Source organism: Juglans regia, chromosome 14, assembly GCF_001411555.2.
Source record: "Juglans regia cultivar Chandler chromosome 14, Walnut 2.0, whole genome shotgun sequence".
NCBI lineage: Eukaryota > Viridiplantae > Streptophyta > Magnoliopsida > Fagales > Juglandaceae > Juglans > Juglans regia.
In genome coordinates, this window is record NC_049914.1 from 24,992,523 (window position 1) to 25,008,603 (window position 16,081).

At 36.7% G+C, this 16,081-nt stretch overlaps 2 protein-coding genes across 2 annotated transcripts; one reads left to right on the forward strand and one right to left on the reverse strand.

Moving 5' to 3' along the window:
• The first annotated feature begins 1,539 nt into the window (after window positions 1-1,539).
• Window positions 1,540-2,573, forward strand: LOC108994568 (NAC domain-containing protein JA2-like). Its single transcript, XM_035685620.1, has 2 exons — window positions 1,540-1,747; window positions 2,266-2,573. Exons 1-2 carry the CDS (start codon window positions 1,540-1,542, stop codon window positions 2,571-2,573), a joined length of 516 nt encoding a protein of 171 aa, XP_035541513.1.
• Window positions 2,574-5,418: 2,845 nt separating this feature from the next.
• Window positions 5,419-13,925, reverse strand: LOC108994585 (protein TRAUCO-like). Its single transcript, XM_018969853.2, is given in 4 exon segments — window positions 5,419-6,038; window positions 13,192-13,480; window positions 13,482-13,577; window positions 13,579-13,925. Coding segments are annotated over 4 exon segments (936 nt in total). The 5' UTR covers window positions 13,864-13,925; the 3' UTR covers window positions 5,419-5,772.
• Window positions 13,926-16,081: the final 2,156 nt, after the last annotated feature.

Consider the following 16,081-nt stretch of genomic DNA (forward strand, 5'->3'; position numbering starts at 1 on the left):
AAGAAATCCCGGCCTTTTTGCCTTTCGGTTCGAGCCATCGGCGCGCTTACTTCAACCAACCTTTTTGCAATAATAAAATGCGCAAGTATTGCTTCCTATGACTAAATATCATAATTTGGTCAAAGTCTGATCAAAAGAATATATATGCACATATATTACATTCCGAATTAATATTATGCTAATAAAGTATAATATTATTTTTAAAAATGTTTATCTATTTAACAATTATTGATTCGCAAGATATATAATTTTAATTTTTTTCTTTTTCAACCACAACTTAAGGTTTGGATAGTGAGTTAAGATGATGTGAGTAGAGATAAAAGTTAAAATTTGAATAAAATATTATTTTTTAATATTATTATTTTTTTGAGATTTAAAAAAATTAAATTTTTTATTATATTATAAAATTTTATTAAAAATAAATTTTAATTTTATAAAATTACACTTCAATTAATATAGCTATAAGAAGATAGTACGTTAATCATTTTCCATATGTATGTAAAGAGTTTTGTTACACATAAATAGGTGTGTTAACAAATCACTTATAATGGCGACGTAAAAATCAATATAATATAGCTATAAGAACATGGTACATTAACCACTTAGAGCATTAGTATTGATCTATGCATATACATATACGAAATCACATCTTTTGCATAACCATTTACGGGTTACTATTTTGAAGTGAAACACTGTTATACTAGTATATGACAACATAAAAATGCACTCTATATAGACTATAATTCTATAATGTTTATAATTATTTTTTAATAATTTTAAATATTTGAATTAGTAGTGTATATTTATTTATTTTTCTATAAGTTCTTTTTTCTAGTTTAAAAATACATATAAGATTGATTAACATTGCTAAGATTGCCTTTGATTTGGATTTGTCGAATTATGAACAAAATCATGATTAACTTCATGATTATTAAGTAATTAAATTAAGGGATTGATTGTTATCACGAAGGAAGAGTACTGCTAAATCAAGGGATAAATTCTTATCATACTTATACACATTATTAACTTGATACAAAAAGTTTTATGTTATATCTACAGATAGAAATAATGTAACATATATCTACAGACGAAAGATAATAATAATTTAAGTTAAATTGAATTAATCGTTGTACGTTGACATTATCTCGATGATAATTTGAGCATATTCTGCACTCTCTACTGTTTTATCTGCATCTAATTTTATTGTAGTTAATAACTGAATAAGGTGTTTATCAAAAAAAAAAAAAAATAACTGAATAAGGCACCATTTAAAAAATTATATATGGGCACATACTCAAGGTCGTCACTGATCATTATATAATTTTTGAAGTATGGATCAGTTATATTCTTGAGATAAATCCTGGAAGTATCCAAAAAAAAAGGAAAAACAATCCAAACCGAAGGATAAGTCTGAAGACTCAAAAATCGGTAGAAGTGGACTATTGATTCAAATATTTAAAAAGAAGAATTATACACTATTGGCGCTACCACCACTCTATTAAAAACAGAGAGAAGAGTCTGCTGCAATTACTTCGTGCCATGGAGGTTGAGAACGGCAATTTCAATAGCAACAACAAGACTAAGGAACAAGCTGGATTTTTTAACAAACCTCCCGGGTACAGATTCTTCCCAACAGACGAAGAGCTCATCGTCTTTTACTTGGAGAAAAAAGTATGGAACCAGCCCCTTCCAATTAACAAAATAGTGGAGGTTAATCTATATGCACATAATCCAGATTTTCTTGCAGGTAGGTAGTACTGATTTTATTGTACTGATCGTGGAGGTTTGAACATATCTTTGCATGATATAAAGTTTGTTTCTTGCTAATTATTTATAATCTGAATGTGAGAATCATGGTAGATATCGTGCAGATACCTTAATTTTCTTGATGTGCTTGTTTTTCTTGGAACTAACATTCCTGATATCAACCATCTTCTTCTTCTTTCCATGTCGAATGCACTTAGCAAAACTAGAAGAGAATAAATATATGAAATTAAACAAATATTCATGGTACTCAACTTGCTAACTCTGACTCATGTTCCGCTTCAATTTTGTTTAATTCATTGCGTTTGACAGTGCTTCATTTTGTTTGACTGAATCATGTGCAATTAATCAAGTAGAACTAATTATCTTGCTTGTGAGTGCATATTGCATGTGGTGCATACAGTCATGACATTCCATACTTTGAGCTTAAATTAAGACTATTTCATATTAAAGATCAAAAGTTGAACTAGAAAGTAACACTTGAATTTCTTCCATTAAAAGCAAAATACAAGGATTATCAAGAAGATCAATTATACATTTTCACCCCAAGAGATCGAAAGTATCGAAATGGAAGACGGCCAAATCGAGCTGCTGGTGATGGATATTGGAAAGCCACCGGAGCTGATAGGAAAATCAAATCCAAGGGAACCGTAGTTGGGTATAGGAAGGCATTGGTTTTTTATATAGGAAAGGCTCCAAAGGGTAAAAAAACCAACTGGATTATGCACGAATTTAGAGTCGAGGATTCACCCTGTAGCGAAAGAGGCTCAAATGGCATGAGGGTATGTAGTTTTTCATCCTTTTACTAATTAATATATATGTTCATTTTAAGGCTCTTAATTCTATTCTCAAAAACTGACCATCATCAGCACTAAATCTTGTACCATGCAGTTGGATGACTGGGTCTTATGCAGGATTTATAAAAAACCCGTTAAATCAATCAAAATTCAAATTGAAGATAATGTTCCTGCGATGGTTGGTTCAACTTCTATGCTAGATGATTATGATAGGGGAGATGATGAGCATATAGATAAGATCAATTGTGGAAATCTCGAAGCTGCCGCCATTGCTGATGTTGAAGTACCAATAATAGGTGCCTGGGATAATATGCAGATCACCACGGCCAGTACCTTCCAAAATGGGTTCCAGCAGCCAGAATCTGCTGCTCAATGCAGTAACGCTCATGCTCTTGATACTGGGGCTACTTTCAATGACTACTTCAATTATGCAAGTCCTCTTGATCTTCCTGCCACGATGGTTCCACCAATTGGATGGCCCAACTGGGCGGATAATTCCACAGATCAGACAGTCTTTGGGTCTAACTATCTAAATGAACCGAGTGAATTCCAAGAGGATCTGTGGATGAGTTGTCCATCTCAATTGGATCCTAGTAGTTATAGCTTTTACCAAGAGTCGTATGTGCATCTTCCCGATAGTGTCCCAAATAATAATCCTGATAAGTGTCCCAAATAATAATCCTGATGATAATGATGGCAATGAAGAGTCTGACGACTGATCTTTAACTTGATGAGGGAACTTAAGTATTATTACTGGACTGATGTTTATATAGGATGATGATCTAGCTAGTTTTGGCAGCTTAATTTATGTATTTGCTTGACATTTTCTACCGGATTCATGTAGATGGTTTTTATTAATTCCTAATAAAACTTCGATTGATATTGTCATTAACCCTATGTGTTGCAAAACTCTTGCATTCATGTTAAGCATTGGATGAAAACAAAAAAAAGAAAAACATGTCAGAAATAAAACCAAAGCTTACATGCTCTAAGATTATGATCTTTGACTGATATGATGAGCATTATTCAAACATCATACACCCTAAAATCAATTACAACCAAGCATATTAGAGAGAGCTACCTTCTTCCAGACACAGCCTCTCCATCCATATAACACTGCAGACAATACTCCAAGAACAGGACCAGAATACTCTGCCAATATAGCTCTAGCACACATAAAAAGCTAATGAATGTTAACTACTGACAAATAGAGACTATGAAGAAAAAAGGACACATTATAAAAATTCCAAGGAAAATATGAGTTATACAGTATTTTAGATCAAGTGATTTAAGAAGAAGCAAATATCAAATTCTCCACAACAAATAGAAATTAGGAAAGGGGATCTAGACATAATCCACGGGAAAAAGCAAGGTAGAGAACATATGTTCATAATTTTAAAGTTAAAACTCCTTGGGTCTTTACCATGCAAAATGGTTTGCAAAAGCCACTCAAGTTTCTCGAGTTCTTAACAAAAACACTCGGAATAGAGAATAGCAAAATAATAAAAATTATTATAACATTTTTTTACTGATGGAGGCTGGTTAACAAAAACACCAAAGGGATATATGTTTCTCATTTCAAATGTTATGTGTTCATATACCAGCAAAGGCATCAAAACAGAAATAAGGTATTCTTTTTTAGATATTAGATTAAGTGCATCAACTTTTCTGTTTGTCAGAAATTTCAGCCAAAAAGCATGCTACTACACATATTTAAAGCCAATAATAAATGGAGATTTCACTTTGCATGAAAAAAAAAAGGAAACTAACCCAAAGGAAAAATTAGAGTCCAATTAACTATTATGGCTGGTTGAGTGTGATCATGCCATAGACAAAAATGACAAGCCACCATGAGAGGTGATATCTCCTCACATTTCTAAGTAACGTAGGATTCATGCTCTTTTCATGGTTATGACCTCCCTTCTTGTTTAAAAACAATTGTATTTCTTGGTTTAGGAGGTTAACTTATGGAAACTCGTGGGTGATTTCAACTTCCATGGAATCACAGCACTAGGTGTTTCTATTATGTATACGAATTTTAATTACAATTCCATCTTATTAGAGTTTCACTGTATTTAGCTGCAGGAGTTTATGGTGTGTCTAGCGTAATTTCTTATTGTAAATAATTTTAGATTGGATCAAAGATTTGATACAACTGTGTTAGAAATAGAGTACTTACCTCTGATAATAATGCTTAAATCTTCACTTGCAGCTTAAAATGCCATCAGCACTTAAACCAATACCTAATGATTTCCTCTGGGTTGCACCAAGATTAATATTTGCAATTCAGGTTCTCTACATATATTTAATCAAATGGTCAAGAAGATTTACAAAATCACCCGTACACACTTAATCTAATGGTCAAGGAAACATTATTGTCCAAAAAAACATAACAATAAATTTCTGGAAAAAAAAAGAGTTATCCTTTGATAGTATTAATACTTGTGCCAGTCACATTCACAAAAGCATATAAGGATACAGTTCAATAGATTATCTCAACAATGGAGAAGAAGAGAAAGTGATTTTTTTTTTCCTCGACAACAAAACAACACATGGTATCATTGGTAACGACCTTTGATAACATCTCAAGAGATTCAAGACACTTTCGCATTAATATGAACTTAAAAAGTGATGTTGGTTCATTTCTCGATTCAATGATTTGTCAACAAATTAAAACCAATACAATAAACCCCCAATTTTAATTGACCAAAACACAACCCTAAATCTAAGCCATCTATTCACAGAAACTTCAACCACCTTAACTCACAGATTAGACCCAAAGATGAGAGAATAAGAAAGAAGAAGAAGAAAATACAAAAACTGAAGAAAACCTCCATTCGTACCTTAATGTGTGAAACAGAAGGATTTCCACCACTTAGAACTCTGAGCAATCAACCCAATCTGTCCATAAGGAACTACAACAATAATATTAATTATAACATGCTTTTACAGTGCGGCATCACAACAATGAAAAACCAGAATCTCCCACTAGAACTACGATAAAACTATCAAAATGTCATTGGGCTCAAGCAATATCATTACTATATTTCACATGCGGGTTTTCTCTCTTCCATTGAAAGGTCGAGTTTACAATGTCATTGAATAATTTTTTCAGTCGTAATTTAACAGAAAATAATTTACAACAGAATGTTAAACTCAGATCCAACTCCCAGCTCTGCAAGTGTTACGGTTGAAACGTGCCGCTTGCTGGCTAATGTTTCTTCTCAGTTGACACTCCATTTTCAACTCGGTTCTCAAACCCACGATAAGGAACTTCAACCATGGGCCTAGGCACAGGACGTTCGTTAAAATCTGCCGGAAAGAATTCAAAATCAGGGCCAAAGTTGAAGTTGACTACACAATTTGGCTGATTTGGAAGAGTGTACATTGAAGCAGCAGGGTAGTAGCGACCACCACATAGATCCTTGAAAGCAACTCCTTGACAGATCCCATTCTTGAAGAAAGATATCTCACTTCCTGCAGAGAAGAGACAATGTTTTCATGCAAAGTGAATACAGACTGTTCCGATGATTAAATATAGTTAAGATATTAACATCCTCAGTTTAACAAAGAAAAAAAAATCAAACATGCTTATTGTGTCACAAAGTTAAAACAATGCTGAACAAATTTGAAATAATATTTAATGTAATAGTCAGTCAAGAAGGCAGCAATTTTGCTTATGAAAAAGTCTCTTAGCCAGAGGTGCTCACACTCAACTAAAGTTGGGTTTTTTCAATTGCCACTGACCAAAGCCAGTTACTTGGATTAGATTTGAGCATCTTTGCCACCAGATTCTCAACAGTAATGCAAAGCTCTAGTTTCCACTGATGCCGAAAGTTTAAGTACTATTTATTTCTAACAACCTAATTAGATTAAAACCAAAATTGAATTTCGAAAGTTTGCAGCATGTTTGGACTCTTGTAGCGCATAGAGGGCTCTCTCAGTTACTGAGAGAGGCTCATGTTGAAAACCATAGTTCTTTTCTCCACTCATTCTTACTGCAAGCCTTATGGTTCCAGGTTTGCAAGAAAAAGGGAACAGGAAATTTGCCTAGGATTGAATGAACCATATGGGCAATCAACATGTAGATTTTGTTCAGTATAGCAAAATAACAAGTGCAAACCAACAAGTAGGGGCAGTCAACCTGTGGATTATTTCCAGCCACAATCAGTCCACCACAAAAGCAGCCATTAAAGCAATTTCCAGTCAACCGCTTACCTGACCCTGTGTTTCCAGTATAAGCGGAACATATGTGTTCCATGATATGTGAAAACCATCTATGAATCAAGCTGACATCTTCTCTCTCAAAAATTAATCACACAACTAAATATTTAAATCAATCGGGAGAAAACTATATTACAAGACTCTAGCAAATCTTCACCATGTAAAAGTAAAATAAATAAAGCTCCATAATAAAGACCATATATTCAAGCACTCATTTTGAGAACATGTAGAAGGTACACATACAAAACTAAGAGGGACAAGGAAAGGAAGTGGAAGGCAGTACGTAAAATATGTATGAAACAAGCAGCACTTAAGGACAGAAACAGCCAAAAATAAACTCTCTCTACAAAGAATATGCATGGCGTTGTCCACATAGCTAAATCGTGGTTAGATGCAATCCATCGCTATAATGATTTTTACATTTGTTGTCAAACAAAGTATACATTCCATCCTCAGACTTCAAATTTGCAGCAGAAATACTTTTCTGTATTTTCTTTGATTTCATATCTGATAAAAGGTCAATTCGGTTCTGAATTATGTTATTCCAACTCCTAGGGATTGGCTCAAGTGGTAAAGGCCTTAGTCTTGGTGGTATGATCCCTCCAGGTTTAAAGTTCAAATCCTCTTGAGTGCAAATAATTTCTAGGGGCCATCGAACTTAGAATTACCCGAGGTGCACTTGCGGAAAACTCCTCGCCGAGGGCCAATGCAGTCTTGGGATTCATAGACTTTGTTCTTGGACACACGGTGCCAATTAAAAAAAATTATGTTATTCCAAAACCATTAGATTAGTTCAGTCTAAAAAATTCCAAGGTTATGTCCTACCTTTTCCTCTTAGTTTATATTTACTGTCAAAATTCCTTAACATTTTTTTTTTGATAAGTAAACGATAGTATAAATAAGAATAGGCATAGCCCAAGTACACAAGGAGTTATACTAGAGTACAGGCCTATCTAAGTTGCTGTAAAAGAAACAAGAAAATCATGTACATTTAGACCATTAAAGTCTACAGCTATAGCCCAAAGCAGTAAAGTACGAAAAAATAAGACTCGAAGCTCCTCTAGGGACCGCTCCTTATCTTCGAATGTCCGTTCATTATGCTCTCGCCATATACTCCACATTATGCAGCTAGGAACCATCTTCCATACAGCTTTGATTTGTGGGGGTCCATCTGGTATTACCCAACTAGCCAATAATTCCACCACAGTAGCCGGCATCACCCAATTTAAACCTATACGACTGAACACTTCACTCCACACGGCACTAGCTGTCTCACAATGTAACAAAAGATGATCCACTGTCTCCCCCGCTTTCTTGCACATACAACACCAATCCTGAATAATGACCCTACGCTTTCTTAAATTGTCAGTAGTCAAAATCTTACCCAGAGCCGCTGTCCAAGTGAAGAAAAGTGCCTTAGGGGGTGCCTTATTCCTCCACAGTTTTTTCCAAGGGAAATGGGTGTTCGGAAGTGCGGTAAGGGCTTTATAAAAGGAATGCACCGAGAATATTCCCTTACCTGCTGGTGTCCACCACAGCTTATCACCACATCTTCCATTCGGCTTCATATTATACATTACTCTGAAAAAAACTTCAAAACTGTCTATTTCCCAGTCTTGAGCTGCTCTATTAAAGAGTATATTCCAATGAATTTGATCCCCTGAACTATCCATGAGGTTCGCCACCGAAGCTTCTTGGTCACTTGCCACTCGGAAAACCATAGGAAAAGAGTCCATGAGTGCCTCTTCCCCACACCAAATATCCCTCCAAAATTTTATACGAGTACCTTCCCCCACCCTAAATTTAGTATATCGAGAAAAGACCCCCCACCCTCGTCTTATGTGTTTCCATATCCCCACACCCTGAGACCCATTCCCTTCACTAGAGCACCAGCCCCCCCATACCCTGCCATATTTGCAATCCACCATAATTTTCCAGAGAGCTTCCGATTCCATAGTGTACCTCCAAAGCCATTTCCCAAGAAGTGCCCGGTTAAATATTCGCAAATTCTTTATCCCCAACCCACCTGTGGAAATTGGTTTGCACACCTTATCCCAACTGACCAGGTGGAACTTGAGTTCCTCTCCCAATCCACTCCATAGAAAGTCATGATATAGTTTTTCAATTCTCGCCGCCACACAAGCTAGAATTGGAAATAAAAACAGAAAATATGTTGGTAAGTTAGAAAGAGTGCTCTTGATAAGGGTCACCCGGCCTCCTTTCGATAGATACATTCTCTTCCACCCTGCTAATCTTCGTTCTATTTTCTCAATCACGGTATCCCATATACCTAATGCCCGTGATACAGCCCCCAACGGTAACCCCAAATATGTCATAGGTAAAGAAGCGACCTTGCACCCTAGAATGTTAGCCAGATGCCGAGAATTACTGACATTCCCAACAGCCACTAATTCTGACTTATCAAAATTTACTCTCAGCCCTGACGCTGCTTCAAAACAAAAAAGAAGCGCCTTCAAAGCCCGAAGTTGGTCTTGCTCTGCTTCACAAAAGATTAGTGTGTCATCTGCAAATAATAGATGAGATACCGAGATCAAACCCCTGTTCGAATCACCCACTAGAAATCCTGACAAAAACCCATGACTGGCTACCGCCTCTAACATCCTACTCAGAGCCTCCATGATGATAACAAATAATAGAGGGGATAGGGGATCTCCCTGTCTTAAGCCTCGTGAGCTGTTGAAGAAGCCCTCTGGATTGCCATTGATTAAAACTGAAAATCTTGCTGTTGAAATACACCATCTGATCCACCTACACCACTTCTCCCCAAAGCCGCATCTCTCCAATAAATACAAGAGGAAGTCCCAGTTCACATGATCATATGCCTTCTCCATATCTAGTTTACAGATAATCCCTGCAACACCAGACTTTAACCTACTATCCAGACATTCATTGGCGATTAAGACAGAATCTAAAATTTGGCGACCCCTTACAAAAGCGTTCTGTGGCTTTGAGATTATCTTGCCAATGGCCATCCCTAGCCTGTTTGCAAGCACCTTGGAGATTATTTTGTATACCCCATTAATAAGGCTAATTGGTCTAAAGTCCTTCACTTCCGATGTTCCAGTCTTCTTTGGAATCAGAACGAGAAATGTAGCATTCAGGCTTTTCTTGAATTTCCCCGCCATAAAGAATTCCTGGAATATATTCATAATATCATCTTTCACAACCTCCCAACAGGTTTGGTAGAAACCGAGTGAGAAACCGTCTGGACCTGGTGCTTTATCCTTCGCCAATCCTCTGACCACTTTATACACCTCCTCTTCCTCAAAGGGTCTTTCCAACCATGACGATGTCTGTGACTCAATTGAATCAAAATCAAGTCCATCTAATTTTGGCCTCCACCCCTCACCTTCTCTAAATAAAGTTTCATAAAAAGTCACCACATGTTCCCGGATCTCTGAAGCCTCCGTGCTTTCAATACCATTGATTTTAAGCATTTCAATGGTATTATTTCTCCTATGAGAGTTAGCCACTCTATGGAAAAATTTTGTACTTCTGTCCCCTTCTTTCAACCAAAGTGCCCTAGACTTCTGACGCCATGAGATTTCCTCCAAGGATAATACTCTTTCCAACTCTGAGACAAGTTCTGCCTTACGTGAGACTTCCTCTACTGTGAGCGTTCTATCTTCAGTGATCTTCTCAATGTTCTGTAATTCCTCCATCTTGGCTCTCTTTTGTACCCTTATATCTCCAAAAGATTGAAGGTTCCAAAGCTTTAAATCATTTTTTAGAGCTTTTAATTTGCCTGCAAAAATATGAGAGGGTGTACCAAAGAACTGATAAGATGACCACCACTGTCTAACCATTTCCACAAAACCTTCACTATTGAGCCACATGTTTTCAAACTTGAAATATCTACGGCCTCCTTGGATACCACCTCCATCCAATAAAATGGGAAAATGATCCGAAAATAGTCGCGATAGTCTCTTCTGACATACCTCCGGATAATGAATTTCCCAATCCGGCGATAATAAGAATCTATCTAGACGAGACCACGTCTGACTATTCGACCAAGTAAAAGGCCCACCTATCAGTGGGATATCCACCAAATTCAAATCAAAGATGCACTCTGAGAATTCTGTCATGGCAGGACAAATCCGACTATTACCAGACCTCTCACTAGGAAATCTTACCACATTAAAATCACCACCTATGCACCAGGGGAGGTCCCACCAACTGTACACTCCCGCAAGTTCTTCCCACAAACATTGTCTGGTAGTGTCATCATTTGGTCCATATATACCTGCAAATGCCCATAAAAAATTATCCTCCACCATTTTAAACGAACAAGCCACTGTGTATTCTCCGACAAACTCCTCCATTTTTTCCACCACCCTTTTATCCCACATCACTAGTATCCCACCCGATGCCCCATTTGAAGCCAAATATACCCAATCCGCATATGGACAGCACCACAAACTTCTCACTATCTTCCTAGACACCAATTTCAGCTTGGTTTCTTGTAGACACACGATATCCGCTTTCCAATCCCTAAGCAAATTCTTTATAAGATGGCGTTTATTAATCTCATTCAACCCGCGTACATTCCAAGACACAATTTTTGGCTTCATAAGGAAACATGTGTACCCTTCCCTTTGCTCCTATCGCGACTTGAGCTCCCCTCATTCAATGACCATTTTAGTCTGTTAAGTTCCCTCTGCTTCTTGGAACCAGATTTCTTGGAATGAGAATGGCCTACCTCAATGGCAGTGAGAAGGGCCATAAACTGTTCTTCATACCCCACGCTCTCCATTCCCACCACATGTTGAATATCCTTGACCATTTTGAATACCCATTCCGAGATTTCAAACTCATTAGGAAACAAGCAAGTTAACGGAAATGGCTCTCTAACCCCTGATTCTCCCTCCCCTCCCAACAAATTCTGACCTTCCCATTCGCCCTCATTCACCAAACTGACCACCTCATTTACTGTAGGGAAAGAGCTCACCTGAGTTTCAGGAACCATTATTATGTCCACATTAGTCTCCGTGAGTTCTACACTGTCATCCCCAAGTTCTACAATCCTCTCAGCCCCTCCTTCCAGAGTCTTCTCACTGGGCTCTGTAGAGCGCTGTGAGAGTATTTCGGCACTGTGAAGGTCCTTCCCATTAGCCAAAATGTCCAAAGACTCTATCGGCAGGTTCTGTGTATCGATAGGTACATCTGGGAAAAAACCAACTGGTTGCGTTACTTTTTCCGGATCACGCGAGGGAAGAATTTGCTCCACCACCATCATCGGCGCTGTCTGAGCCACTGAGGAAGGACCCACCGTGAACCTCGCATCATCCGATATTGGTCTCGACTCTCGATTTTCCAAACCCATCTTCTGAGTCACTTTTTCCGTTTCGCTCAAAGGGGGAAACTGCTCCACCACCTTCGTCGGCGCTGTCTGGTCCACTGGCGAAGGTCCCGCCGTGGTGGTCTCGGCTTCCGATGGTGGTATCGGTGCGCGAGTCGAGTTACCGATGGAACTTGGTCTCGGGTCCTTCTCCATCCGGATCCTCCAACTCTTGTTTGCTCCTGGAGCGGGCTTACAAGGCCCACTTCCTCTAGGGCCCATTTCTTGCCCGTAAACCATTGGAGGACTGGGCTCTTGCCCACTTGGTTGAAACCCGGGCTTTAGACCCATCTCAGCTCCCGAATGTATCACTCCATTTAAACCCATATTATAAGTCCCCATCTCCTTCCTAATTAACCACTCTATCTTGTTTTGCAGGTCTACGAGCTGCGACTTGGCTTCCAGTAAGATATTCCTTAACATTAGTGCAGAATGCTTTAGATGAAGGCAATATTTGATAGCTCGGAATATATACAGCCCGAGTGCATGCCTAGAAAGAACCAGAAGATATACACTGATGTAGCCAATTCCAATTGATTGGCGTTTGAGGCTTCATTTAATAGAGTACTCAATGAAATACCGACATCAAACAATCAAGTGCCAAAACTACAATATACGCCTAATGACCACCCTTTTCCCATGCCGCATCAACAGGCTCCTCTTGCCCAACTTTAACATGATTAAAACTATGCCATGTTCTATTTGCTTGATCTCGAGCTCGATTCAGCTCTTAGCATGATGCAATACATTCGAATTGAAGATTTTGGCAATCAATGGCAAAGCTATAGCCTTGATCTCCCAGATATGGCCAATCAACACGACTTGACAACAGCATAACCAAGAAACAGCCAACAAATATTATCAAAATGAAGTAGAAATCTTTCTGAATGCACATATATACTCACCAACAATAGCTAGAAACAGGGATTTCTTGCGAATCAAATATTATCATGTCAGCTGTGGAGAGCGTGGCCTCCGCAGCGGCTTACAAGTATAGTTTTTCCAGAAATTTATATAGTACACGTTACAAGGCGAAGAACCGCTTACCAGGCACCACTTTTGGGGCCTCCTCCTTGGCATCCGGCGCGCATGCATACCTCTGCCCCTTATACAAAACCAAATGTGGGGGCTTCGGCGCGCACAAACCTTCCTCCGGCAAACTAATGTAGAACCCAATAACATCACCTTCCTTATACCCCTCTTCCCCATACTTCTCCCTCAACGTCTTGTGCACCTTGCTCCCATCAATGTCTCTGTACCCGAAACTGTTCCCGTCATACCCAACAGGCGCCTGGAGGTCCCCTTTCTCAGTGGACCACCCGAGGCGCGTGTGGCCCCGCCTCTCCCAATCTCACAACTTTAATCTCGAAGTACCACGCGCCCTCCACGACCCCTCTAGTCGCTCTAACCATCCTGTACCCTTTGGTGCTCCCGGGCGCTCAATCTGTCGTCGCTCAGTTCGACTTTCTCGGCCTTGTAAAGCTTCCAGAGGCAGATTTTCATGTCCTGGGTGTCGTCTGACTTGTCCGGGAACTTCTGGATCGGGGTAATGAGGACGGTTTCCTCAGCCGGGGTGTTGTGGTGGTTATTCGACTTATTCTTCTTCTTGCTTTTGCGAGTCGACTTTGTAACCCACACGTTATAGTTCTTCTTCTTAGATTTCTTCACGGTCGTCCCAGTTGTTGGTGGTGGGATGTACGGACTCGTCCACTTCGTCATCTTCCTCTCTGTAGGTGGCTTGAAAGGAGTCCATGGCGGGTGGGTTCAGGCCTATTGGGCGTTTTCAGCTCTCTATTAGTTTCTTTTTTTAGTTATTTCTTATAGAGATTGTTCCAAGCTTTTTTCCTTTACCAAGTAAATTCATAATCTGCCGTCTTTTCTTTACTTTCCATAATAAGATATTAAAATTTTCAATTATTTCTCATATATTTTTGTAATTTTCATAATTGAAATAAATTGAGAAATATAGATATCTATGTTGCAAATTGAAAAAGAGAAATGCTCTATTTATAAAAAGATTTCACAAAATGAACTCATAAATTGAAGTGATTTAATATGATATTTTATAAAAAATTTTTATGACCGTAACCCTCTTCATTAAAAAAATTAGTTGATATTTCACTAGCGGAAATCCCAAAAATAATTACACTACTCTCCTAAAGTAGTACTCATTCAATAATATGACCTTTAAGCTGTTAAATTATTCCTTTACGCCTCAAACTACCACTTCTTTTAGGAAAATGCTGGAGCTCCCGTTGGGGCTCCCGCTGGAGTTTTAGTGTATTTTTTTATGTGTATTTTTTAATTCTTTTTTTATATATATGTTTTTAATAATTTTAAATATTTTTAAAAAATAAAAAAATTTATAATATTATTAATAATACTTGCTTAATTACGAAGTAAAATATAAAATATTTTTTATAATTTTTTATTTTACTTCGTGATTAAAGAAGTATTTTTTAATAACTTTTTTTTTACTTCTTGATTAAGAAAGTGTTTTTAATGATGTTCTAAATTTATTTTATTTTTAAAAAAATATTAAAAAATATTAAAAAAAATTATATAAAAAATAACTTAAAAAAAAAAAACATACAATATATACTACAGCCCCCAGCGGGGGGCTGTAGTACGATCCCTTCTTTTATAAACTGTCTCTTCATTTGAGATATATAAAATTATGTCATTTCACTTATTTTTTAAATCTATTTTAATTAATAAATCTAAAAGGCTGAAGTAAATTGTGACTTATGTTTCACTCGTGGGACTAAATTAATGCAAGTTTCTTTATTTTTATTCACAAACAAATTTTATAAAAAGTAAATTTATAAACTAATATAATTTGATGTAATAAATTAAATTATAAAATTATTTTTATTATAAAATAAATTTAATATATTATATTAAATTATAATAATTTATAAATTTACTTCTCTCTTTTACGTTCTTTTCATATTTTGGATCCCTCAAATTACCACTTTTGACAATTTATAGTGATTGTGCCGCTAGTAAAAATATTATTTATCCATTATAATGGTCAAATATAAATTGATGCTATAAATTGTGATAGTTGAGATGTAAGTTAGGATTTTCTACACGAATATGGTTAAATCGTTGATTTTTTATTAGGAAATGTGACTGTAAATAATTGTTTGAATCTATGAGATGTTGAACTTTAAACTTCAAAGAGAGTGATATCCCAAAACTAAGACCTCGACACTTAGCCGAACCCCTTAGGGTTTTGAAAATAATTAAGAATTTTGGTAATTTGAAAAATAAAAGAGAAAAAATTGTATAGACATACTTTTTAAAAATAAGTATTATAATATAATTTGTAAAAATTGATAGATAAAGTTGAAAAGTAATATAGCATACAGTAATATAGCATGGCAGGAATAGAACAAGAATGCTCTTGTGATATATGAAAGGATGATGAAATATGAACTAGGACTTGATGTAACGCCAGGTATTGGTATGTAACCACGATTTTCTTCTACCATAAGTGAGGATTTATTAATATAATCGGGACGGGATCACTCGTGGACAGGTGATTCTCGGCTCTTCATCAAAAAAAAAAAAAAAGAACTAGGACTTGGCATGCATGCATGCGAGATCATATATTGTCTAAGTAGAGAGAAATTCTAATAAATAATTTCATTAATAATCATGACCAATCTTTTCCTCAAATAATTATGAATGATATTGCAATTAATTTGGAGGGTAATAAATATGAACTTAATGAATGAGAATTTATATCATTTGGAAGGAAGAAGTTAATAGCCTTTATAATAATTTTAACAACTTCAGTTATAACATTTATTTGTTTGTTTATAGTATTATAGACTTAACAGCTTTTATTGAGTTGTTACACAATCCTTTTCCCTTATAATTGTTGAACTATTTTAGAGGTTGTTTATAAATTATAATTGTGAGTTTATTC

What these genes read in the sequence shown, in the direction of transcription:
- LOC108994568 (XM_035685620.1), top strand. Translation starts at nt 1,540, where the DNA reads ATGGAGGTTGAGAACGGCAATTTCAATAGCAACAACAAGACTAAGGAA. An exon ending in TAATCCAGATTTTCTTGCAG is followed by an intron (nt 1,748 to 2,265) that starts GTAGGTAGTACT and finishes TTCCATTAAAAG; the next exon opens with CAAAATACAAGGATTATCAA.